This window comes from Apodemus sylvaticus, chromosome 11 (genome assembly GCF_947179515.1).
Source record: "Apodemus sylvaticus chromosome 11, mApoSyl1.1, whole genome shotgun sequence".
Lineage (NCBI taxonomy): Eukaryota > Metazoa > Chordata > Mammalia > Rodentia > Muridae > Apodemus > Apodemus sylvaticus.
In genome coordinates, this window is record NC_067482.1 from 107,247,833 (window position 1) to 107,274,889 (window position 27,057).

The 27,057-nt window shown below is 36.6% G+C and overlaps 2 protein-coding genes across 41 annotated transcripts in view; one reads left to right on the forward strand and one right to left on the reverse strand.

Moving 5' to 3' along the window:
• LOC127696398 (uncharacterized) overlaps positions 1 to 27,057 on the forward strand; it is an 837,478-nt gene that overhangs the window by 357,655 nt on the left and 452,766 nt on the right. The gene's annotated exons all lie outside the window — the stretch shown is intronic.
• LOC127696395 (ubiquitin-conjugating enzyme E2 pex4-like) overlaps positions 1 to 27,057 on the reverse strand; it is a 312,120-nt gene that overhangs the window by 238,241 nt on the left and 46,822 nt on the right. For 23 of the 24 annotated variants that reach the window (XM_052199092.1, XM_052199093.1, XM_052199076.1 and 20 more), the window contains exon 2: positions 5,266 to 5,368. The exons of the other annotated variant lie outside the window; for it this stretch is intronic. In XM_052199092.1, coding sequence (XP_052055052.1) covers positions 5,266 to 5,368 — 103 coding nt within the window. The remainder of the gene's footprint in view (positions 1 to 5,265; positions 5,369 to 27,057) is intronic. 24 annotated transcript variants of the gene reach the window in all.

Genomic DNA, 27,057 nt, shown 5'->3' on the forward strand with positions numbered 1-27,057 from the left:
TTTTTCAAGATGTTTCTCTCTGTAACAGCCATGGCAACTATCAGTCTTAAAGTAACACTTAAATGTACTAGGCACTGATTACACAGACTGTAAATAGTGTGGAGTGTCCTTTAGTAATTAAGTGAAGGTTAGTTATACTATCACAAAACAGCATACCATATTTTTACAGAATTTTGGCATAACACTTTCTCTGAGTTAACACCTCAGACCACTATCACTGAGATTTAAATACCACTCAAATCCATGCCAACTTATTTTCAATCAGTCTATCCTCTTCACATTATTGAAATAACTACAAGATCACTTTCTTGCACTTAAGTCAATAAGTGCTTTTTAAGAACATACTATAAAGTACTTAGAATTAACAGCCTTGTAAATGTCATTTAAGTCTGTCTGCTTTTCCTTGTCTTCTTTAGCTTTTTTTTTATTCGATATATTTTTTACTTCCATTCCAAATGATTTCCCCTTTTCTGGCTCCCCACTCCCCGAAAGTCCCATAAGCCCTCTTCCCTCCCCCTGTTCCCCCATCCACCCCTTCCTTTAAGGTTTATTTATTTTATATATGAGTACATTGCAGCTATCTTCAGACACACAAGAAAAGAGCATCAAATCCCATTAACGATGGTTGTGAACCACCATGTAGTTGCTGGGAATTGAACTCAGGACCTCTGGAAGAGCAGTCAGTGCTCTTAACTGCTGAGCCATCTCTCCAGCCTTTTATCTTTCTTTTGTAAGCACACTTCCCTAACACAGTAGTTCTTAACCTTCCTAATGTTGCAATCCTCATGTTGTGGCAACCTCCAACAATAAAATAATTTTTTGCTGCTACTTCATGACTGTAATTTTGCTTTTGTTATGAATCATAAATGTAAATATGATATGCAGGATGGTATCTGATATGACCTCTATGAAAGGTCATATCAACCACCACAAGGGGTTGTGCCTCACAGGTTGAGAGCCACTGCCTTACCACTTGGCCCTTTCCCCAACATTTTGTGCTTCCTTACTCTTTTTCTAAGCTCCCTCCCACCCTCCACCACAGCCATGTAAACTAACCTCTTATGTGGACAGTTTAAATGGCAGGGTCTTCTCCTTCTCTCCTCCATTGTCCTCCACTAAGAAGCTATTAAGATTTAGTTTGCCAGATCTCGGGTTTTTCTTTCAAACTCTAATAAAATTGTCCTAGTACCTATCTCCCCCAACAAGTAACATTTTAAAAAGCTTCCATTTATAAAGTCTTTCCCTGTCCTTTGTCCTGACACCTTTCTAGCTATTTTCTCAGGACCTGTCCCAGGCACACGTTCTCTTCTTCCCTAAACAAAAGTTACAGATTTCAGAAAAGCACTGGATGAAGTGGCCAGTGTCTCATTAGTACATTCAAAGTTGCCAAAAACATGTCTGCTATTCACATTACAAACCAACAGCCAACACTTTTAGAAACATACAGTGAGAAATACATTTTATAACCCACAACCAGAGTTGAATAGATGGCAGATGGTTCAGCAGTTAACAGCATTGATCTGTTTGAGGAGTCAGGTGGCTCACAACCACTACAAGCACAGTTCCAACGAGATCTTACAAGTTCAACCTCTGAGAAGCAACTCCACTCACATACACATACCTACACAGAGACCTGTATATGTACTGGGTTGGCTTGATATTGCTTGTATTCTAGTGCTAATACTGGTTCCTCAAGACCAGTATTAGCATTGCTCCAAAGATCAGAGAGTCCTAAAGTAGAGTCAATTGGTGCTATGTGACCTTGGCCCCAAGTTATTTCCGATTGGTAAATAAAGATGCTCACAGCCTGCAGACATAGGCAGGGATTGGGATTCCAGGGCTGGAGGTCAGAGGAAAACCTTGAGAAAGGGAAAGAAGGAAGTGAATGGAGGAGAAGCTGCCACCAGTTAGATTAATCTTGAAGTAATGGCCATGTTGTATGGCCAGTTAGAGTTAAGTGCAACCCAGAAGAAACATGGCAAATTATATAATAGGACTATTGGCTGGGAAACAGAAATAATACTATAGAGGATAGATATCTCCCCAGCTCTTAATGCTGATTAAGGCTTATTACAAATACAAAGTTTGAGTGTGTCTTTTATCCAGGAACTGAATGATCAAAGGAGGGTAGAAACTCGGGATTGGGATTTAAAATTTCTACAACATGAGCACATAATTATAGATAATAAAAATAAGCTAGGCAGTAGTTATACATGCCTCTAATTCCTGCACTCAAGAGACAAAAGCCAGCAAATTTCTGAGTTTGAGGCCAACCTGGCCTCACACACGCGCGCGGGGAGGGGGCAGTAAAATGGGGTGTTAATAAAAAGAATGAGCTGTTAACTAAAATGGTCTTACCATATGGACTTTATATGAGACAGGGTATCACTATGAGTCCTGCTGCCTGGTGCTGGGATTAAAAGTTTGCACCACATGCTCGAGTAGCTATCTTTTAAAAACCCAGAAGTGTGTGTGTTTGTTGATCAACTAATAATACTTGACACAAATGCATGTAAGGATAAAAAATTCAGTGAGCCCTTAAGAGTTGAAGCTTTAAGCCTGGATTCCTAAACAATGTTCCATAAGAACTTGGTTTAGGAGAATAATTCTCATTATTTTATAGCTACACTAAGGGTAAAGGAATCCTATCATCAGAATGTTCCTCTGTATCCCCTAGAGGTACTGTGCCTGGAGGGAAAAAAACCAAACACTATTTTAAACACAGAAGAATAAACATGAAGAACAGACCAGAACTGTGTTAGGATCATAGACCAGGTTACTTACATAGTATGATTTGCAAAATTTATAAAATTTACCTCAAATAACAATGTGATTGTGAGGGAGTTTTCTCTAAACTGGTTTCCGGTGGCTACTGGCAGCTATGAAAGAATCCTAATGCCATGCCATGACCAGATTCACCTAAATCAACTGGCAAAACTGATGGATGCAAATATATCAATTTTCAAAGAAACATATGTTGTTTTCAAAGAAACATATGAAGCCGGGCGGTGGTGGCGCAAGCTTTTAATCCCAGCACTTGGGAGGCAGAGGTAGGCGGATTTCTGAGTTCAAGGCCAGCCTGGTCTACAGAGTGATTTCCAGGACAGCTAGGGCTACACAGAAAAACCTGTTTCAAAAAACCAAATCCAAAAACAAAAACAAAAACAAAACAGAAACATATGAGCAACAATGACTGCTAAAAACTATAACAAAGCATGAACCACCCTTTGCCCACTGTGTAAAACATGAACTCCCACATTGCTTTAACTTTTTCCTCTCTTTTTCCACCGTATTTTTGAGGGAGCTTCTTTCATTACTGCCAAATGTCTACTCCAAGATAACTGGGTTAATTCACCTATTTCTATCTCTCATCTTGCAACAGGAGTGTTGGGATCACAAACACAGGCTACTACATTACACTTTTTTACATGGGTTCTGGGAATTGTCATCACATTTCTATAGCAAACATTTATTGAGTCATCTTCACCAGCCCTTCTTTTTATATATATCCACTTTTTGAATATATATATGTATGTATATATATATATATATATATATATATATATATATATATATATACATACATATATATATTCAAACAGCTACTTGAGGGCTAGGGGGAAGGACTTACAAGAAGGAAGTGCAGTCCCAAAGAATTGCAGATGTAAAGATCTGTTATCATTCTCTAGCTCATTCGCCTCATTTTCAACAACTGGTAGTCAGTTAATAAGTTATTTTATGTCCTAACACTAAACTAACAAAATATAGTCTTATAAACTATACTCTGTGAAGACCAGGTTATAAAATTATTAAAATAGACCTTGAAAGTTCCCTTAAGTCGTAAAACACAGATATACAGAATACATTCTATGTAAAAATCTCAGGGCCAGAGAGATGTCTCATTAGTTAAGAGTACTGGCTGTTCTTCCAGAGGCCCTAGGTTCAATTCCCAGCACCTATTGGTGGACAGGTCACAGCCATCTATAAGTACAGTTCTAGAGGTTCCCATGCCATCCACCTCCTCAGATACCAGACAAACACAGTGAATATATATGCATGCAAAACACCATACACATAGATATTAATTGATTTAATTACATAAAAAGGAGCTGTTTTTAAAAAGAAAAAAATTGCAATCTTATTCTTTAATAAATAAGGCATTAAGAACAGTAAAACTGGGGCTGGAGAGGTAGCTAAGCAGTTAAGAGCACTGGCTGCTCTTCCAGGGGACCTGGGTTCAAGTCCCAGAACCCACATGGCAGCTCACACTTGTCTATAATTCCAGTTGCAGGAGATCAAACACCCTCACATAGACCTACATGAAGTCAAAACACTAATGAACATAAAAGAAAAATAAATTATTTTTAAAAAGTAGTGTTAAAAAAATAGTAAAACTGTCATCCTTAATTATGGTGTTTTCCTTTCCTTTGGGGTCAAGGCATGGTAAACATGAGAAGGAAAATCATTTCCATAGGGAATTGAACCTAGGACCTCAGTACTCTTAACTACTGAGAAATTTCTCTAAATTGCATAGGACTTTTTTCTCTTTTGGCTGGAGCAATGGCTCAGAGGTTAAGAGCCTCTAAAGGATTTGAATTTGATCTTAATACTCATATCAAACAGTTTACAATCAGGTGTTACTCCAGCTCCAGGGGATCCAACAGCTATGGCCTCCTAGTGCACCTTCATTCACATGAACATAATCTCACAGAAGCACACATAAATATATAATTAGAGATGAAATTTTCTCTTCTCCTCCAAGCTTACAAAAATTAATATCCTAAATTATAGAAGGTGTGTGTGTGTGTGTGTGTGTGTGTGTGTGTGTAAATTATTTACAGTCAGGCAATAGTAGCACATAGCACACATCTTAAATCCCAGGATTCAGGGGGCAGAACCACGCAGATCTCTGATTCTGAGGTTAATCTGGTCTACAGAGAAAGTTCCAGGACAGCCAGGGCTACACAGAAAAACCCTGTGTGTGTGTGTGTGGGGGGGGTTACATATAACCTCACTAGAAAAAGCTTTTCATAACATATTTATTCCAGCAGCAACATAGCTTAAATTTCTGAAGCTATCTTTTTAAAAACATGTTTTAGACATTAGAGCTTCAAGCATAACCCAAAGGCTCTACACATGATCACATTGAAATGATACTCGATATAACCATTTTGCTTGCTACTTTAGAATTTTTTTCAATTTTCAAAATTAAGTTTTAATTTTAGTTGAAGGAGTGAAGATGTCAGTCAGTTCCAGTATACTTACTAAAGTGTATCTGGAGGACCAATAATAAGGGCTTCCCAACGATAGAGATCATTGTCGTCTATTAAACCTGCTGAAAAGCCTCCCACTGGATTTTTGTTGAGTTCTGTGGAAAAAGAAAATTTCAATAAAAACTTTAAAACAGTTTTTCTCCAACAGGTAAAGTATGACCATAAATAAGCTATAAACTATGAAAACTATTAAAATGCTGCTTCATAACTATAACATTTCCATACAACAAGGAAGCCATGGGTATATTAACCTATCCAGATGGAATTGTTTTGTCTTCCTACATCTACCTTGGGATTCAACCAAAGCTCTTAGCATTCTGGGTAGGTTTTATGAGAGGCAATCAAAATGCAAATAAGGCTGATTCTCACAAGAGATTTTAGTTGAAAGAAAATCAAAAGTCAAATCAAATCAGAAATGGCAAGTTTTCTATAGTCTTTAAGACTAATTCTTAAAAAACAACCAAAAGCACTTTTACGTCAGAATTGCCGAGTGTTTTCAACTCTTACTTACATTAACATCTGTCTGATTGCCATGATGCCTTGAGGTACATTCAACTATGCAACAGGAATAGCTTTCTAAGAATAGCTGGTGCCTACAGAAATAGTGATGGTATCATAAGATTCTTCTCTTCTAAACAGTGTTCTGCCATGAAGAATAGATGATGAGGGCAGAAAATTAAGAATCGAGACAAGGAACTAGTAAGGTAGAAAAACAAAGGCCAACAAAGGATCATCAAACAACAGGTTAGGAAGAGTATAACCTTAAGAGTTTACAGAGATGGACGTAATAAAATAAGGATGCCTTTGTAATGGGCAGATCGCATGAGTTTTTCAAATAGCCTTAAGTAAGTGTAACTGACATTAGAGGTATTCTATATATACCTATAGGTATATATAATAGGTATACTATATAATTTGATAATTTTAATATACTTTCATCTTTGAAGGCAGGATAAGAATCATGATAGTAAGTATACACAACAATCACCAGAAAAGTTATTATTTTGTCAAGAGAGCTGAGGACTGACTGATTCAAACTGGGCAGTGAGTAAGGACAAAACATGTTTAAGAGCAGTTCAGAAAGGACTTGCCAGAAATCTAAATGAGTGCATGATTCTCATACAGTACTTGCCCATCATCAAGATGAGCCATCTAATCATGAAAGCAAATATAATACAACACAGAGTACTATAAAATGCCAAACAGTGTGCTGGTAACTATGGAAGCACTAACTCCATAACTTTGAGCAATCAAAGGTGGTTTTAGTTCAACAATTACAACTTCATATAGGGCTATTAGGTCCATCTTCATTTGTCAATCTAATGGAATTTGAAATTACTTGGGAGACACACCTCTTGTGCATGTCTGAGGGTGCTTCTAAAACAGTTTAATTTGGAATGTGGTTGGAACTATTCTAAAAGGATTGTGAAACAGAATACAAGACTCATATCCACTCCCATCATTTTACTGCTGTCACATTGCAGCTATCATACCTTACCAAGCATGACGAACTAAATAATTGATGAACCATAAACAATTCTTCCTAAAGCTGTTTTGATCAATTATTTTGTCCAACTAACAATAAAGTAATTAATGTACATCACAACATGCAGACAACAACAACAAAATGGTAAAAATAAAGAATTAAATTGTATTTTAACACAAAGAACTTCTTTTCTTGGATTTTGAACACAGATTTTATAAATCTAATAAGCAAAGCAAACAGATAAAATCTGTATTTTAAAATACCATTAAGATATGATTTGCATTTTAAACTTATTATGTTTATAATCATATACCTTTCACTGAATCCCAACTATGTTGCTAGCTACTAAAAAAGAATACACATACACACTTTAGTGTTGATGGGAATGGTTCCTTTGAGGTCTAGCTCAAGAACTACCCTCCTATCTTTGAAACCTTTTTAAAAATAATTTATTAAATAATCTTGACTTCTGTTAAAAATCCTATTCATTATAGTTGCAGCCTGTATTGTATTACCTAGCATTTGACTATCATGGGTTCATTGTTCCAGAAAAATATATAAGTAAGGACAATGTGAAATAGGTAACCTAAAAGTAGTACAAGGAATAGGGGTTAAAGAAGTACAAAAGAAGGGCATATAACAATCTTTAATAGCTTTAAAAAAAAAGGCAGGAAGAGCACCACAACTCTGAGGCCAGCCAAGTCTATATTGTGATGTCTAGTCTCAAAAGTTTAAAAAGGGGGAAGGGGGTGCAGCACAGAGGGACACACACATTTTATTCCAGAACATGGGAAGTAGAGGTGGGTTAAGTTGCAAAATGACCGTGACTAATAATGAGACCCTGCCTTGGAGGGAGAAAGGGAAAGAGAAAGACTTATAGAATATCTACAATGAAGAACTGGGCCTATACTGAACAAAGAGTCATAAATGAAACAAGACAAAATGGCAAAAACTGGAAAGTAAAGGCGTTTGTTAGCCATATTAAGTTTCAACTTCATACATGGAGCAATGATAACCCTTGGAAGAATTGGAATGTATTTGTTCTTAATACATTTTCAAAAAGTAGGGCGAGCTTGGGAGATTTAAATGTTCAAAAACCAGTTTTAGAAGTTGGATAGATAGCCGGGCGTGGTGGCGCACGCCTGTAATCCCAGCACTTGGGAGGCAGAGGCAGGTGGGTTTCTGAGTTCGAGGCCAGCCTGGTCTACAGAGTGAGTTACAGGACAGCCAGGACTACACAGAGAAACCCTGTCTCAAAAAACCAAAAAAAAAAAAAAAAAAAAAAAAAAAGTTGGATAGATGGCTCAGAGCTTAAAAGATGATATACCAGGGAGCTTGAGAGATGGTTCGTTATTTAAGAGCACTGACTGCTCTTCCAGATGTCCTGAGTTCAATTCCCAGCAACCATATGGTGGCTCACAACCACCTATTATAGGATCCGATGCCCTCTTCTGGTATCTGAAGACAATTACATTGTACTCATATACATAAAATAAATAAATCTAAAAATAAAAGAAAAAGAAAGAAAGAAAGGAAAAGAGGAAAAGGAAAAAAGAAAAAGATGATATAGCAGTTGCAGAAAACTTGAGTTTGATTCCCAATACCCATATTAGGTGTAACTCCAGCTCTAGGGGAGACGATGCCATCTTCTGGCCTCAAATGCACAAACCCATATACAGACACAAATGTATACATAGTTAAAAAGAAAGCAGTCATTCTTTAAAAACCATGCTAGGCATGTTGGTACATACTTATAAATAACACAAACACTGAAGATACTTGATGAAGTGGTGAAATGGTTTTGAAACTAGAAAAGGTTAATGGTTGTATAATACTGTGAACATAGATATGTTTATCTACTATTATTTGTATATATGTTGTTTATTACATTTGAACATAGTATATCTCATCTTAGTTCTTAAAATGACACAAATGTATTAAAATAGGAAACACAAGATGAGATACTTGTTTGAAAGGGGGAAACTTACTTAATGTTAAATTTCTACAGCACATATATGTTGTATATGTTGGGAGAGGGGCTGTCTTTGCAGAGTTATAGACTGTACTTTGGACCTTGCATACACTAGGCAAGTCTTCTACCACTGAGAGACATCCTCAGAATATATCAGGGTTTTTGCCAGAGAGGAAAGCAGGAAAACAAAGAAGCTAATATGTTTAACAGAGTAAATAGCCAACAATGATAAGTTCACTCTTCTACAGCATGGAAACACTATCTCAATTAAGGCCATTGGGTTCAAAAAAGAGAGCCAAAACCGTCTTCAGCATAAGCAGTAAAGATAACTAGAACAACACTAACAAGGTTAAGGTGGAAAAGTGCAAGTGGAAATTGTTTCTCTAAGGTTTCGATAGATAGAAAAATTACAGTAGCCATAGCCACGAGCAAATGAAATTCATGCAATCAAGTAGTTTTATTTGGTTGATTTTTCAGGTTTTTGTTTTGTTTTGTTTTGTTTTTTTTTTTTAAGGCACGATTTTGTCTTAGTGGGCCTGAAATTTGTATGTAGACTGGCTGGCCTTACCCTTTAGCCTCTTTGCTAAGACTACAGACATATGACACTATAATGGTTGTGGTTATTGCTGCTGTTGTTTTAAATAGGATCTTCCCTTGCAGCCCAGGCTATAGAATCAGACCTCGCTCTGAGAAATAATCAACTAATTTGGGGCAGGGGGAGAGGCATGAATCCACAAAAACTAAGAGTAAGCATAATAGTGTATACTCTCTGATTTCAGCTTTTGGAGGGTGGGAAAAGAAGATCCTGTCAGACATGTCTCTAAAAAGATGAGAGCATATGAAAAGTGAACAAACATGAATTATTAGGATCAATACAAATTCATAAAGTGTTTTTTTAAAAACTAGACTTATACACCAGAAAAGGTTCAGGGAAACAGTCATCTCAGTATGATGAACATTCCTAGTATACACAATATGGTCTTCTAATACAAATTTACAGCTAACAGTGAAGCAGGGTTTTGGGAAGAAATGACAGATTCTAAGTCTGAGGCATAAGGAAAAAATATGTTAGGCTCTTCTCAATACTCAATAAAATGTGTTAGGCTCTTCTCAATACTAAATAAAACAAAAGCTATCAGTTAGAAGCCCCACTGGCTAAAAATGTTATGAGTTGAGTATTAGTATGAATAATAACCGTGAAGGATAGACAAATGTATTTCAATACATGAGTAACTAACATACACACACAAAACCAACCAGCCATGGCTGTTATAATTAGGTGCTAGTAAACCATTTTGTCATTTTGATTTGGGTCTTATCCCACAGCTGGCTTAATGCCAGCACTCAGGAGGCAGAGGCAGACAGATATCTGTGAGATCAAGGCTAGCCTGGTGTATAGAATGTGTTCCAGGACAGCCAAAGCTACAGAGAAAAAAGGATGGGAGGGAGGGATATACTTCTTCAACCATGTAAAGAATCAATCTCAGGTCAGCAGGCTTGGTAACAACATCTTTTCCACAGAGCCATCTCATCATCCAATTCTTGGCCTACCCTGTGCAAGCAATACATTATTTTGAAAACCAAAGAAAGTAGAAGAACCTTGCACTCTATTATCAAATACTGAAATAATAATTATGTTATCAAATAACAGCTCTCTCTAAAAAACTCCAGTTATGCGATTGTTTATGGAGCCCCTGGGTATGGCTAAGTTGAACATGCCCAATTTTCTGAATTACTCAAACAAATTTAACTTTTCCTGATTCAAAAGACATAGCTTCTTCTTCCTCCTTTTTATCTTCCTACTTTAAGAAGCTGCAAAGCTGCAGAAATTTAAAGTTTGCCTTCTCTGGGTTTTTGGGTCTTGTTTTGCTTTTTTTCTTTTAAAGCAAGATTGTCCTCTGGCTTAAAAAATAAAAATACATTAAGCTGAAAAGTTTCAGAAATGTCACTTTATTACTTTTTCTACATTTTTTAAAATTTCTATGTAAAATGAATAAGCCAAATAAATCTTTAAAAGATAAAAGTCATTATTTTTGAGGTAATCTCATGTAGCAAAACTGAACCTGTTCAAAGCTCATAGTAAGAGTCAAATATAAAACGGGGCATGGTGGTGCACACCTGTAATCCTAGCACTTGGGAGGCAGAGGCAGGCGGATTTCTGAGTTCAAGGCCAGCCTGGTCTACAGCAGAGTGAGTTCCAGGACAACCAGGAAGAAACCTGTCTCAAAAAAACCAAAAAAACAAAACAAAACAAAACAAAACAAAACAAAAAAACCAAACAACAACAACAACAACAACAACAACAAAGAGTCAAATATAAAACACACAGAGAAACACGTTAAGAGAATCCCTGTTATGAATATAACTAATAGAAGCTACATGTGAGAAATTATAAGGACAAGACCTGGGATTGCAAGCAATTTTCTATAGAATCTAAACATTAAAGAGGTGAGAGATGTTTATGAGTTAACTGAATATATGAAATCTGACTAGATAACAGATATTAAGAAATATCTGCCAGGCAGTGGTGGCACATGCCTTTAATCTCAGCACTTGGGAGGCAGAGGTAAGTGAGCGAATTTCTGAGATCCAGGCCAGCTTAGTCTATATAACAAGTTCTAGGATAGCCAGGGCTATGCAGAAAAACCCTGTCTCAATAATAAACAAACAAACAAATAACAATGATGATAGTAATAATAAAAATAAACATTTTGGTTTTTTAGACAAGGTCTCACTGTCTGTCCCTAGATAGCCTGCTCTGCCTCCCTAGTGCCCCAGCACTAGGGTTAAAGGCAAAAACCATGACCCCAAACTTAGAGTCCCATCTTTACAGCAGATCCTCTTTGAATCTTTTTTTTTTTAACTTTCCATCTTTGCAAGTTTCTGGCTTTCTGAGGTAAAAAGTCTCACTATGTAGTCCAGGCTAGCGTTGAATTTATAATCCTGCCTCAACTTAGAATTGAAATTACAGAAGTGCACCATCATGCCCAATTCTTTAAACCATTAAGGTAACATATAAAACCTTTTATCTAAATATTCTGTAGATTTTCTTAAGTAAATTATGATTTACCAAAATAATGTTACCACTCTATCACAGGAATTGCTACACATCTACTGTAATAGTGTTGAGAAACAGAAAAGAGGTGTGTTTTGTAATTACTGTAACTACACAAACAATCATTTCCTCAACCTTCATTAATAAATCAATATTGGAAAAATACCAGTGGTGGTTTGAATGAGAACAGCCCTCATAGGCTCATGTTCATATACCTGGTTCCCAGTTTGTAGAACTGTTTGGGAAGGATTAGGAGGTATGGCCTTAATGGAGGAGATGTGTCAGCAGCAGTGAGCATTGAGATTAGCACTGTGTCTCTTGCTTGCTGTTTAAGAGTCAAAGTCTCAGGTGTTCCTGCCACCATGCCTTTATTCAACCATCATAAAGTCTAATCTTCTGGAACTGTAAGCCCAATTAAACACTTTCTTTTATAAATTGCCTTGGTCATGGTGTTTTTTCACAGTAATAGAAAAGTAACTAATAAAGTGATATATCAACAAACAACTGCAAAAACTTTATTACATTTCTACTATAGTTTTTTTCAAAGATCCAATCTAATAATCTTTATAGATTTCTAATCAACATTAAAACTGCTTACAATTAGAATATTTTTCTTTACATTTGAGTCATAGGCTACAGTGAGCTGACTTCCTAACTGGTTAAAAAAAAGGGGGGGGGGGACCATGGAGCAGACAGGCAAAAAACAGTCATTCCATATTTATAAGACTTTCTAATATTCTGCCAAAAGGATTTTCTTCCTTAGAATTAACAGGTACATTCTACCACCTACATCTGACCATGGTGTGTCATTCTCAGGTTAAATAAAGCTGTTCTGTTGTCAAAGTCATCTAAATTCTCATTCTTTCTCTCTCCCTACAAACTTAAATGACTCTTATATTCTAAACATATCCTGATGAGTTTATCTAGACATATCCTGATGCCCTTTGTATGTTGTAGCTTGTGCTTAAATACAACATCATCAGCATACTTCTCTGCTGAAATCTGATGCAGCAGGAATTCCTGAGAACAGAAGACCATATACATTATATGGTATTATATGTCAGGACTAAGTCTGCATTTCAATTCTCCTTAGTCTTGCCAAATTTAGTCATCTCATTTTTTTCCCAAGCTTCATTTTCTTATCCATAAAGTAGGATAAAACCTATAGTGGTATTATAAAACAGAAAAATAAGATGTGTGCATATAAGTGCTTGAGTCTGGAAGGCAAGGACCAACAGCTGGTGGTTTCAGATTTGAGACAGGGTCTCTCGCTGAACTTTGAGCTCACTGATTTGACTAAATTGGCTAGCCAATGAGCTCCAGGGCTGCCCCCGGCCCTTCTAGCATTAAGTCCCTGCAGGGAATCTAAACTGGGATCCTCTCAAGCTTTGGAACAGGCAATTTACTGACTGAGCTGTTTCCTCATCACCAAAAGAAGACACAAAATATTGTCCTATCTTAGGATACATGTAGAAAATGTTAATTATCCATAGTCTTCCCATAGTCTAACAAATACAATGTTCTTTAGAATCTCAAGAACAGCCTCAGGAAGTAGAAGGAGGGTCTTTGAGTTGACGGGTAGTTAAGACAGCATGGAGAGCCGGGCGGTGGTGGCGCACGCCTGTAATCCCAGCACTCTGGGAGGCAGAGGCAGGCAGATTTCTGAGTTCGAGGCCAGCCTGGTCTACAGAGTGAGCTCCAGGACAGCCAGGGCTATACAGGGAAACCCTGTCTCGAAAAAACCAAATTAAAAAAAAAAACAAAAAACAAAAAACAAAACAAAACAAAAGAATCTCAAGAACAAGCCTATACCTTCGCTACCACCTTTTAAGAAAAATACTAGGCAGCTCCAAACATCATCCAAACTATGTTTCTAATGAGAGTTGCTGTGAGCCCTCCACCCCTGACTCCCTGCTTACAGTAAAAATGTTCTAACTTCCAATATTCCTGAGGGAAGAATTTTTTCCTCACCATTTGTAAACCTACAAGACATCTATTAATACATGCTTAAACCTGTATTAAAATGTTTACTAAACTCTGTCTGCTTCATAATATGCTGTCTAGTCCTGACTTCTTTTCAAGTCAAATTCACAAATGCTGGTTTGGCCTGAGTCAATTTTCCTAAAACTCTTTGGGAATATGTTAGGCTGCTGAGGTCGACAGTGTGAAACTGCCTCCTTTACCTGTATCTCAAAACGCTGACAATAAGATACTGTATAAGTTTACTTTTAAAATGTAGTTTAAAAAATAAAAATGACTAACTATAAAAGTTGAAGCTAGAGAAATGTCTCAGTGTTTAAAAGTCATATATAAGCTTTCCGTAATAAATACAGCCTAAACTAATTCACAAGAAAATAAAAATATAGAATAAATAGAACATATTTGAGCAAGAAGTACTAAACTTAAAGCAATAACATGGGCATCTAGGAGAAGGAAATCAAGTAAAAAAAAATGTGGGCAGAAGAATCAAGTTGGTCTCAGATTTATTTCTCCATAACAATGCATAGCTGGTAGTGACAAAACTACAGAATTCTAAAGCAAAGTGTGATACAAAGAATAAGGAAGTCAAAGAAATCAAACTAGGATGAACAAGATTGTGGATGAACCTTAGAACTTGTTTCTTAAATTTTTTTTCTTTTTTACATCATTTATAGTGTGAACATGTACACTGCACCATACTGTACATGTGGAAGTTAAAGGACAGCTTGCAGGACTTAGTTCTCCCTTTCTACCATATGAATTGAATTTAGGTGGTCAGGCTTCGGGACAGGAACCCTTACCCAGTGACCCATCTCTCTGGCCTGCTTCTTGTACTGCTAAAAATGAATTTTGTAATCCGAAACACAAATAATAATTACTGAGTCCACACAAACACCCAAAACTAAAAATATTACCACAAGCCTAAAAATATACACGATTGCTCAGCAGTTAAGAATATTTATTACTTGTGAAGGTACCTAGGTTTGGTTCCAGCAACCAAATCGTGGCTCATAGCCATCTGTAACTACAATTTTCAGAGATCAGATACCCTCTTCTAGACTCTATGTGCACCAGGCATGCACAAAATATACAAAAATATATGCAGGTAAACCATACATAAAAAAATTAAAAGGCAAATTAATACATATGTATGTGTACTTTTATATATATACATAGATTGGTTCAATCTCTGTAACTGCATGGACTGATGATTTGGTCAAGTACAAGAGTACTGTTTTTATCTAAAAATTAAATTGATGAGTACCAAAATAATTTGGCTGGATATTTTTTGGTTGAGACAAGCATGACATGAAAACTTAAGTCACATAGGTCAGAAGAACAGTCACCTATACAGAAATATATCACCTTGAATAATAAAGTAAAAATACTTATATGATTAAGTAGTAATCTATTTTCATGTAACTATAGAATATTTATAAAAATACAAACAGTATACAAAACAAACACTCAAATATATGTATTCTAAAACACTGTTGAGAGAGCTAGAGCAATGACTCAGTAGGCAAAACACTCATACATATGATGTAAAATCATTCTTTTGAGAGGAGGGAGTGAGGGAGGGAGAGAGTGTGGGAAGGAGGGAGATGGAGAGAGGAGGGAGAAGGAGAGGGAGGGACGGAAGGAGGGAGGAGAGAGAGAGAGAGAGAGAGAGAGAGAGAGAGAGAGAGAGAGAGAGAGAGAAAGAGAGAGAGAGAGGGCATTGAGAGCTAGAGAGCTGGTTCAACACCTAAGAACACTTACTATTCTTGCAAAGGACCCAGGTTCAGTCTTAGCATCTATGTGGCAGCTCACAACCACCTATAACTAAAGATCTAAGAGGTCCAATAACCTTTTCTGGCCAAGGGTGGTACACTTACAAATATCCAGGCAATATAATCATACACACACAATAAACCTATTTTAAAAAAAAATCAAGCCAGGTGTGGTGGTACAAGCCTTTAAAGCAGAGGCAGGCAGATCTCTGAGTTCAAAGCTAGACTATTCTACAGAGCAAGTTCCTGGACAGCCAAAGCTAGAGATTTCAACAGCCCCTACCCCTGCAACTCTTCCACTACTTCTTAGACCTAGGTATATGGGAGAAAATAATCTAAGCTAAGCATCAGGCCATACCAGGTTCAATACAAGGCATATCAAGTAAGACAGTATTTGAACCAGCTATGATACACTCTATTATGGTTTAAAAATATATGAAACATCATGTATGTTCACGCGTGGAGCATTTGGCCACCAGCTGGTGCTGCTGTTTTAGGAAGTTGTGAAAATTTGAGGATTGTGGCCTAACTAGCAGAAGTGGACTGGTGAGACAAGGCTTTAAAGGTGATAGTAATTTCTGGTTCTAGCACAAATGCTCTGAATCCTGATCCATTAGGCTATAAAGAGCTCCAGGAAAGTGATCTATCTTCCTGCTGCAACACTATTCCTGACCATGAAAGACTATACTTTTTAAAACCATAAGCAATTGGGTGGGTGGTAGGCGGTAGAATCTTGGTGGGGGGGGGAGGAGAAATAGAACCATGATCCAAACAAAACGAACTTTTCCTTAAGATGATTCTGTATTGATCATAGCCACAAAGAAAGTAATGAATATACAGATGCATATTGATTCACTTTCTGGTATATCCCTCTATCATGCTTTAAATTCATTTTCAAATCTTTTCCATCTAAGGTGATGGAAATAATATACTTCTGTGATCCGAATCATGACCGACTTTATCCCTTATTCACTTTCTAGTAATAAAAGGGAGAGTTCTGACCATTCAGAAATGGTATACATGCAATCAATATACTCTTTACTGAAAGGTATTCTGGGCCTTTTCACCATTAAGAAGCTTTGAAGAAAATAAGACATTATATAAAAACAATGAGTATAGGCAGGAGGCCTAGGAAAGCACATGAAACAAAATAAAAGAGCAAAAGGGAATGAGGGGATGAAAATATATGTGGCCATTATGGACGAAGTATGGAGGTTCTTCATAACCTCAAAAACTAGGACTGTCCTATCCAGCTACATCAATCCTATGTATATACCCAAAAGAATCCAAAAACAGCATTACCACAAAAGGTACCTGCGCGCATAATACTTACTGCAATTCTATTCACTATTAAAGATACAAGTCAGCTTAAATGTCCATCAATAGATGAAGACAAATAAAATGTAATTATGTCTACAAAATGGAATTTTATTCAGCTATAAAGGATACAATGGCTTAAAGGGCAAAGTACTTGTCATACAAGACCAACAGCAAATTTAATAAGCAGAATCAACATGAAAGTGAAAGAAGAAAAACAACTTGACAAACTTGTTCTCTGACTTCTACAGGCACTCTGTAGTACAACTGTGCAAATACTTACCCATAAAATATAACAGTTTCAAAAAAGTAATAATTTAACATTTTAAAAAAGGAGTGAAATATGTAACTTGCAAGATAATAAATGGAAATAGAACCCATCATATGTTGAGTGAAATAAGCTAAACTAAGATAAATATTTAATGTTTTGTCTTAAAAATCTCTCAAGACTTTATTATGCATGTATATGTGCACATAAGTATATTTGCATGTGTTTGTATATCATGAATATAGAAGGAATACTATTTGAGAAGTGGAAGGAAACAAGCAGTAGGGGAGAGGAAAGAGAACAATAGAAGTGGTCATAGTGCAAGTGCGAAAACCAAAACAACTTAACAATGAACAAAGCCATAAAAAAAAGCACACATTAAGATTGTTTTCATGGGACTGGAGAGATGGCTCAGCAGTTAAGAGCATTGACTGCTCTTCCAAAGGTCCTGAGTTCAAATTCCAGCAACCACAAGGTGGTTCCCAACCATCTGTAATGAAATCTGATGCCCTCTCTTCTAGTGTGTATGAAGACAGCTATAGTGTACTTAGATATAATAAATAAATCTTTTTTTAAAGAAAAGATTGCTTTTATGTTAGCTCAGTGGGCTCATGCTAACATACATAAAGGCAAAACACACATACACATAAATTTAAGCCAAAAAAAAAAAAAACCCTCAGCTGGGAGGTAGTGATGCAAACCTCTATTTGCAGTACTTGGGAGGCAAAAACAGGGCTATATCTTGAGTTCCAGGCCAGCCTGATCTACAGAGGGAGTACCAGGACAACCAGGGCTACACAGAGAAACGAACACTGTCTTGGGGGTAGGGGAAAGGAGATTGTTTCTATGCAAGAGAAAAGTGAAGGTGAAGATGATTTACATGTTTTCTGAAAACAAGTGGTAATTTGCCCCACAAATTTATAGACACAATCAATATGGACACTGCTGAGCACTGCATGAAGAACAGTTGTTCAGTATCTTCATAGTTCTAAAAGACAAAAGATAAGTTGCAAAGCAAGCCATGAATTATTTGAGAAGATTAAAAACTATACCTGGAGGCTAAGAGGATGGTTCCACACTTGACTTATAAGCACCAGAACCTAAGTTTGATCCCAGAACCCACAAAGAATTACCAGGGTTACAAACGGCACATAGTTAGTTGTAATCCTAGTCTTGAAGAGGCCAAAACTAGAGAATTCCTGTGGCTCTCTGATCACCTATCTCAAAGGAAATAGAAAGTGTCCTGAAGACAACATATAAGGTTGTTCTCTGGCCTTCACATGCACACATATGCACTGGCATGTTATGTGTACATACACATATACACTTTTTTTAAAATAAAAAAAATATTTTTTGAGACAGGGTCTCTGGCTGGCCTTGAACTCAAGAGATCCACCAGCCTCTGCCTCTGAAATGTTGGGATTAAAAGGATATACCATCATCCCCAGCCTTAAGATATTTTTAAAATAATCCATAAGGGGGACTGGACAGATGGCACATTGGTCCTTGCTGCTCTTGCATAGTATACAGCACACACATGGAAGCTCACAATCACTTGTAACTCCAATTCAAGGGAACCCAATGCTCTTTTCTGGCTTTCTTAAGACACTAGGCCTACACATGGTATGTATGTATACATATATACACACATACATGCAGGCAAACCCTCATTGTTAACAAATAATTCTTAATATATAATTAACTTTTAGAAACCTACAGGTAAACACTGTAGCACAGAAAGACCTATAATTCCAGCAACTAGCAAGCCTGATGGAGAATACCTAGGGTTCAAATCCAATCTGGGCTACAGAGTGAATTCAAAACCAGTTTTGGCGTTAGAAAAGAGGAGGGAGGGAGGGAGGGAGGAAGGGAGGGAGGGAGGGAGGGAGGGAGGGAGGGAGGGAGGGAGGAAGGAAGGAAGGAAGGAAGGAAAAGAAAGAGAGAGAGAGAAAGAAAGAAAGAAAGAAAGAAACAAACAAACAAACAAACAAACAAAGAAACAAAGAAACAAAGAAACAAAGAAACAAAGGGGAAAGACAGAATGCCCCTCTAGCTCTTGCAAACTTGCCTAGCATGTTTAAGGACATAGGTTCAACCCCTGGTACCACAAAGCAAACAAATCTACAAGAATATTTAAAAGTCAGTGATAAAGCAGTTTATACAGTTAGCACAACTGTAATAGACTTCCCAGCTAATTATAGAAAACAATTATTAAACATGAAAATATTTAAAAAATAAATTTGGGGAATCTGGAGAGATGGTTCAGCAGTTAAGATCACTGAGTGCTCTTCCAGAGGTCCTGAGTTCAATTCCCAGCAACCACAGGGTGGCTTACAACCATGTGTAATTGGATCTGATACCCCCTTCTGGTGTGTCTGAAGACAGCTACAATGTGCTCATATATTAATTAATTAGCTAATTAATTAATAAGTCTATCTTTTTAAAAAAAGGTGAATTTGAAGTAGTGAGATGGCTCAGTAGACTGCCACCAAGTCTGATGATCTGAATTCAAGCCCTGAAACCATTACATGGTAGAAGGAAGAGTACCAATTTCCACAAGTTGTCCTCTAACCTCCACATGAGCACATTAAACACACAATAAACACAATGGGGTGGTTTAAACTAAAATGTCCCCAACAGGCTCATGTATTTGAATACTTGGTCACCAGCTGTTGTTGCCATTTTGAAGATGTTATGAAAACTTTATGAGATTTGACTTTGCTAAAAGAAGTCTATCACTAAGAGATAATTCCTATTTTGGCCATGTGCTGCTATGTTCCACAGCCCCACACCCTTGACATTATATTCTTCTGGAACCACAGTCAAAATAAATTCTTCTCTAAGTTGCATTTGGCCAAGGTATTTTATCACAGCGAAAGAAAACTAATACATGGATAAATATAACAAAAAAATTTAAATGAATTTACAATCCCAACAAAAAATTTACAAAGTCTTCTAGTGGAAACACATGTGGAAATAAACATAGTCTAAGAATTTGAATAGGCCACCATAAACCAAGTTAGAGTAAGAAAGGAAAAAACTTGCACAACTGTTTTAAAAAGTAAAGGACTTTCTGTGCCTCTATTCTCTTATGGGGTGTAACCAAATTTCTTTGACAAACCAAACCCGTCCTCTAAAATTTTACTGTATCTCAATCCTATTCGTCCTCTACTGATCTGGACTCCTGACATTCTCACGTTGCCTCACAGTTTCTTCCATCATTAAACCCTTCCAAATTGGAGGGCAACTCTTCAAGACATGGAATGAGACAAAAGAAAGTGAAACCATATGATTTAAGACAGGGCATTTATAGAGAAGTTAAACATTGTATGCAGCAAGGACACTCCTTAAATTGTGGGAGTAAACTACTCAAAACACCTTCAAGAAGTCCTTGAAACTCATTAGATTCACTAGGCTCCTCTTTTCCCAAGCATATGCATAATGTAAAGACTGCTGAGAGTTACTCTCACAGATTCTGAATTACCTAGAAGAGGCAGACACCAGCTAAAATGAATGCCCCCAGGGGGAGGGGGACGACGACTAGAAAGGACACCCCCAAATTGCTGAACTGCTATCAGGTTATAAAATGAAGCCCAGGTTTACAATTTTCATGAGCTGTCACCCGTGTGGGTGGCTTTATTGATATAGTGTCTTCTGAGTCATTTCTGCTTTATCACTGACTTTTAATTTAAATATTCTTGTAGGTTTGTTTGCTTTGTGGTCACTTTTGAGCCCCCCATAAAAAATTTTTTAAAAGCTAGGGTGGTGGTTCATGCCTGTAATCTCAGCACTCAGGAGGCTAAGACAGAAAGATCTCCAAGCCAAAGCTGAGAGCTACAAATTAAGTTTTGGGCCAGCCTAAGCAAAGACTTTCTTTATATTTATGTGAATATATCTATGTGAGTTCCTCCTGTAGCTTCTATGGCACTTCTCCCTATGTAAAATGTTCTTTTTTTTTTAAGATTTATTTATTTATTATATGTAAGTACACTGTAGCTGTCTTCAGAAGACACTCCAGAAGAGGGCATTGAATCCCATTACAGATGGTTGTGAACCACCATGTGGGTGCTGGTATTTGAACTCAGGGCCTCTGGAACAGCAGTCAGTGTTCTTAACCACTGAGCCATCTCACCAGTCCCAGAAAGGTTCATTTTAATCTCATTGATAAAGACATTGAAAACAGAAATAACTTCACATGGATACAAACATTAAATTCCCCTAACCTGCAAGCCATTCTTTACAGAGTGAGGAAATCAAAGCCTCCATTAGAATAATGGTGGTTACTCTGGCTGTCCTGCTAAGAAACAAAGCTAGAGTATTACAATGCTGAGCAAACTTAGAAACACATTTTATAAATTAATTTTTAAATAAATGTAAATACATATTTTTAAGTAAACAAGTAAATTATAGGATACTGTTTCAACATATTTGGGTATCTATTAAAAGTACTTTAATACCTTGTGTGTACTGTTTAAAAGCCTTCCCTGAATTGAATGATTCAGTAAGCATGATAATGGTAAGTGTGCAGTGACCTAACAAATATTAACTAACAAAAGATACAACAATGTCTCAGATCCTGTTCTAAATTCATTGTCCTGTTCCCTGATCATAAGAGGTGAGGTGAAAAAAACAGAAGCAAAGGAAGCCGACCTGTAAAACCTTTCTAAAGCAACCAAAACTTTTAAAGCCTATCTTCTTGACTTAGAAATGGCTATTCCTAGAAGAGAAATAACTGGAACATAAAAATATTTTCGCTGGAAAAATTCAATAATAATTCAAGTAATTTTAATTACAACTTTAAAAACTCAAAATGAAAGAAATATTATAGTACCAGGATATGAAAAAAAATTACATACCTATTTAGTATACTTTGAAAGAGTAGATGCTGACATGAGAAAATTTAGTTGTTTGAAGAATGAAATATGGCAAATATATCATCTATCTCTTTAAAAAACAGAAAGTGGGTTGCAAAGATGGCTCAGTTGTCAAGATCACTTGTTGCTCTTGCAGAGAACCTGGGTTCAGTTCCCAGCATTGGCATAGTGGCTAACAAGCATCTGTAACTTCAACTCCAGGTCATCTGACAGCCTCTTCTGACTTACTTGAACTCCAGGCACACAGGTGTACAGACATACATTCAGGCAAAGCATTCATGTATGTAAAATAACAAATCTTCAAAACATTTTAATAGCAAAACAAAAACTAAATTCTTCAAGTGTATATATATAAAAAAAACACTTTTGACCTAATATTCTAGTCTACTATTCAAGAGTTCCAAAGTGCCAATATGAACCTAAGCCAATAAAAATTCTTAAATTTTTTTCAAAAACTACATAGTTTGCCCATGGTTCTGAAGGATGGAGACAGATAGAAGAACATGAACTGGTCAGCAAAGTGTAGGGAGCAAAATCCTCACAGAGGGGCTGAGGCAAAGGAGGAAGGCTAAATCTTCTGGGCAGAACCCCAGAGAGGCGCCAAGTCAGTGACCAATGAACGAGGAAGGTCAGTAGTGAGAAGTGGGACTGAAAACATCTGTCATAGCAAGAAGTCAAGAGAGAATGTCTAAAGTTGATAAACCAAAAACACAGACACTATAAACATATCATTTAGAAGCATGGAGTTAAATCCCCAGGAAATCTGAACCAAAAATATTTTATGAAAGCAGTTGTCCCTAGGGAGCAGCAACAACTCTTTAGTAGCAGTTTATTAGTAGAATTTTAGGTATTTAATTTTTAGCTTTTATTATTTGTAATTTACATTTTATTCATTTTGTCTGAATATACAACCAACATTTTACTTATTAAGTCAGGGCTATAACTTATTTGACAGTGTTAGTCACCGACAAGATGTGGAATCAAACAAATCTACCGTAATTTGACCAGAATTCCTTTCTCCTAACAGAAACAAAAAATAGTATTGTTAATAAATGTATCGTTTCAGTTATAAAACATTTGCTTATATGTGTATATGTGTATATATGTGTATACTAAAATGCTAGCCAAAATACCTTGCTGTTATTTTGTTTTGTTTATTTTATGAGACAGGGTGTCTGTGTGTATCTCTGGCTGTTCTAGAACTTGTTCTACAGACCAAGCTGACCTCAAACCCAGAGATCTGCCTATGTCTGCTTTCCCGAGTGCTGGGAAGACTTCCACTTCCACCTAGCCTACCTTACTGTTTCTATGATCAATTTAGCAGCCAGAGAAACCCCTATAAACCTAAATCGTGTTGCTGTTCATATGGAAGCCTAATCTCACTTGGTGAGGGCCTTAAAAAGTCCTTCAGAATTTACCAGTATCTCACTCCCACCTTCTGTCTCTGGGTTCAGCTACTCTATCATTTTCCTGCAACATTCTCATCTATATCCCCGTTGCAGATGCTGCACTTGTGGTACCCTTCACACATTCACATTCACTCCCTCACCAAGCATTCTTAAATGTCACCCTAACTTTAATTATGACTCCCATGTTCTTAGGAAATGTAAACTTTTCCTTTCCACTTAGTATTCTACTACATTTTATTAATTGTGTTTAACTCCTTTACTTCACCTAGAATGCTAGTTTGAAGGAACATGAATTTTTGTTTATTAAAGCCCCAGGATCTATTATCTATGGCAATAAGTGTTTGACAAGCTAATGGTTGGTTAAAAACAAAACAAACAAACAAAGAAACAAAAAAAAAACCCAGAAACATCACAGGAAGCAGTCACAATATTGATAAGTAAAATAGTTTAGAATCCTTAAGAAATTCTGAGACGTATATTTGCACCTCAGGGGGAAGAAGACAGACAGAGAAAATTAACACAAACTTGCTCATGAGAGAGCCTGCTCCATTAACAAGTGAAATGGCCTTTTTTATTCAAAGTCAGAGTAATAATCTCACACATTAACAACAACTAGTCACAGTCCCATTGTCCACTACAGCCTTCAAGTCTGAATAAAGATCAGGAGCACATTGTTCACCATCTTCAGTTCCCCACCCAGAACAAACACAAAGAACAAATTGGTACTCTGGAGAAATTCTTACAAAAGAACTTTTCATTGTGGTACACATGAATGATAGAGAATACATCAGTCATAACATCAAAGAATTTCATCTATTCTGCAAGGTAACTTACTCAATAAAAAATAACCTTTATAGACTTTTAATGACTATAAGTAAAAAGTAATTAATCATAAGTAAAAAATAATTAATCATCCTTTATTGATACACAGAAACATACACAACAAACAGAATTCTACTATGCGCAAGCAGTTTATACATCTTCAGAAAGAATTATGATTGAGCTTTTACCAAATCTCAAGTCATTAACAAAACACAAAATCTGACACAAAGACTTAATCAAAATCATTTGTTTTTGTGTTCACAGAGAATAGATTTTGACATGGCTACTCTATAACTGTTTTGAACCCATCTTCTCAAAAACAACATAGCTTCACCTTTTGACATTACAAGTACTAAAAGCATTTGTAAATAGAAGGTAAATTGAAAAGCCTGCTCACAGACATACATAACAAAACTGAATGAACAAAACAAATCCACATTATAAGTAGTAGTCCTAATACTGAAGAGAACAAACTTAGTAAAGATTATCAAGAAAATAACATATCAGAACAGAGCAAAGGAAGCATTTAGTAAATAATGAAATGGAGCCGGAAATGAAGATGGGCAATTATATAACTAATGCTTAAGAAAGAATTCCAAAAATTAAAGCATATAAGATATCTAAGAAATTTTCCTGAACCCACCGATCGAGATGGCTTACCACTAACAGGAAAAATGTAATAGAGAATCACACCAAGAGCGAGATACAGTCTAATAAAGTTACTGAACCTCAAGGATAAAGAAAGCAATCTGCCAATACCCAGGCAGAAGTAGGTCACCTACAAAGGGGAAAAAAAAGTCAGGCAGGTCCCAGACTTCCCTATAGTAACCCTATAGGCCAATAGATAGGGGAACAGTCTGTTGGGTTTTAAGGAAAAAGAAGTGTAGCTCCAATTCTGACTTTTAATTTAAATATTAAAATATTGTCAGACAAAACATCCTTTCACTTGAAAGCCATGAATAGTACTTCAAAGCTAAGAATGCTGAGAATATTGCCTTCAGGCAACTGCTCTCAGAAAAGATACTTGATAAATATAATCGACTGAAGTGTATTAAGGCTTCGGCTTTTCAGTAACAACAGTTTACTGTACAGGTCAAGTACAAACAGCAAAGGACCATCATTCTAAAATGCACTCAATTTCACGTTTTAGCTTATTTGAAATCAGCATCCATATTACAACTGATGATGTCGTGGTTTGACAACATTTATCCATGTTAGCAGTTTATTACATGTTGGCTTTATTAAAGGAAAATAAAACATTAAAAAATTGATGGTATCCTAAACAAAATGAAATAAAGTATTTTTGTAAGATGAGAAGAACAATGAGAGCAAATTAAAAAGTAATTTTAAAAGATGATAAAAAACCAGGCAGAAACACAAGCAACAACAATAAAAAATGACTAATATTACAGAAGTAAACCCACATTATGTGAACAAGTAAAAGCATTTTAAATTGGGTCCCCCCCAACCCCCCCAAAAAAAACCAAAAAAAAACTAATCCTGATCCAACTACATGGATCCATCTACAGGGTCTACATGAGACAAACCTAAAAGGGTGACTTTGAGAAGTTAAAAGTAACAGTTAGACAAAAAATGTATCAGGCAGATATAAACATTTTTGAAACTCATTAAAGAAAAAAACAATGAAACATTGAGAGCCAAAAGACAGAGTCACTTTTTCTAGTGATCAAACTCCAGCCAGACATCGTGACCAACACCTCTTATCCCAGACTTCTAGAAGGTAGAAGCAAATAGATTCAGAGTTCAAGGCCAGCCAGGGATACAACATGGTAAAACTTCCAACATTTTTTAAGACCCACAATCTAAGTCCTTTCAACTGATCATAAATTAAAATTAAGTACTGAGCATTCAATTAAATGTTAGAAAATAAAAAGGCTAAAAAACAGAATAAAGGAATTTCAAGATGTCTTAAATTACTTAGAGAACAGATGCCTCCATAATTTTAACTCTCACTGGAGCTGAAGCCAGTGAGAAGTCTAGGCAGGTAAGGGTGTTTTGTTGCTAAACTTTGGGACTTGAGTTCAAAACCGAGAACTGATTTCCACTACACATGTGCCCATGGTACACATAAGCTCACATACACACAAACCTACACAAAATAAATGTGTAATTAAAAGCAACATGTGACAGCACACACCGTGAATCCTAGTGCTCTGGAGGCATAAGTAGGCTGATCTCTTTGGGGCCATCTCAGTCTAACAAAGGAAATACCAGGCCAGCCAAGCCTACATAGTTAAGACTCAGTGTTTCAAAACAATAAAGGAGCTATATTTGATGGCTCAATATTTGAGATGGCTCAATATTTGAGAGCACTGGTTTTTCTTCCATAGGACCCAGGTTCAATTCCCAGCACCCACACGGTTGTCTGTAGTTCCAGTTTCCAGAGAATCTGACACTCTCACACAGGCATACATGCAGGGGGAAAAATCTAGGTGAGGTGGTACACACCCTTGATCCCAGCACTCAGGAGGAAGAGACAGGTAGATCTCTGAGTTAGAAGCCAGCCTGGTCTTGAGTAATTTCCAGGACAGCCAGAACAACTCAGAGAAATCCTGTCTCAAAAAAATAAGTGTTTTTTTTTTTTAAGTTAAAGTTCATCATTAGCTACATAGTGGGTTGAAAGTCAGTCTGAGCTATATGAGACCCTATTTCATATATTGATAAATAGAAAATACAAATATCAACTTATTTCCCCATCAGTTTGATATTGTAAGGGTGGAGTGTTTACTGAATCATGAGAGCTAGAAGTTCAGATCATAGTTACCCACATAACAAGCCAGGTATCCTGCACACACATGTAACTTACCC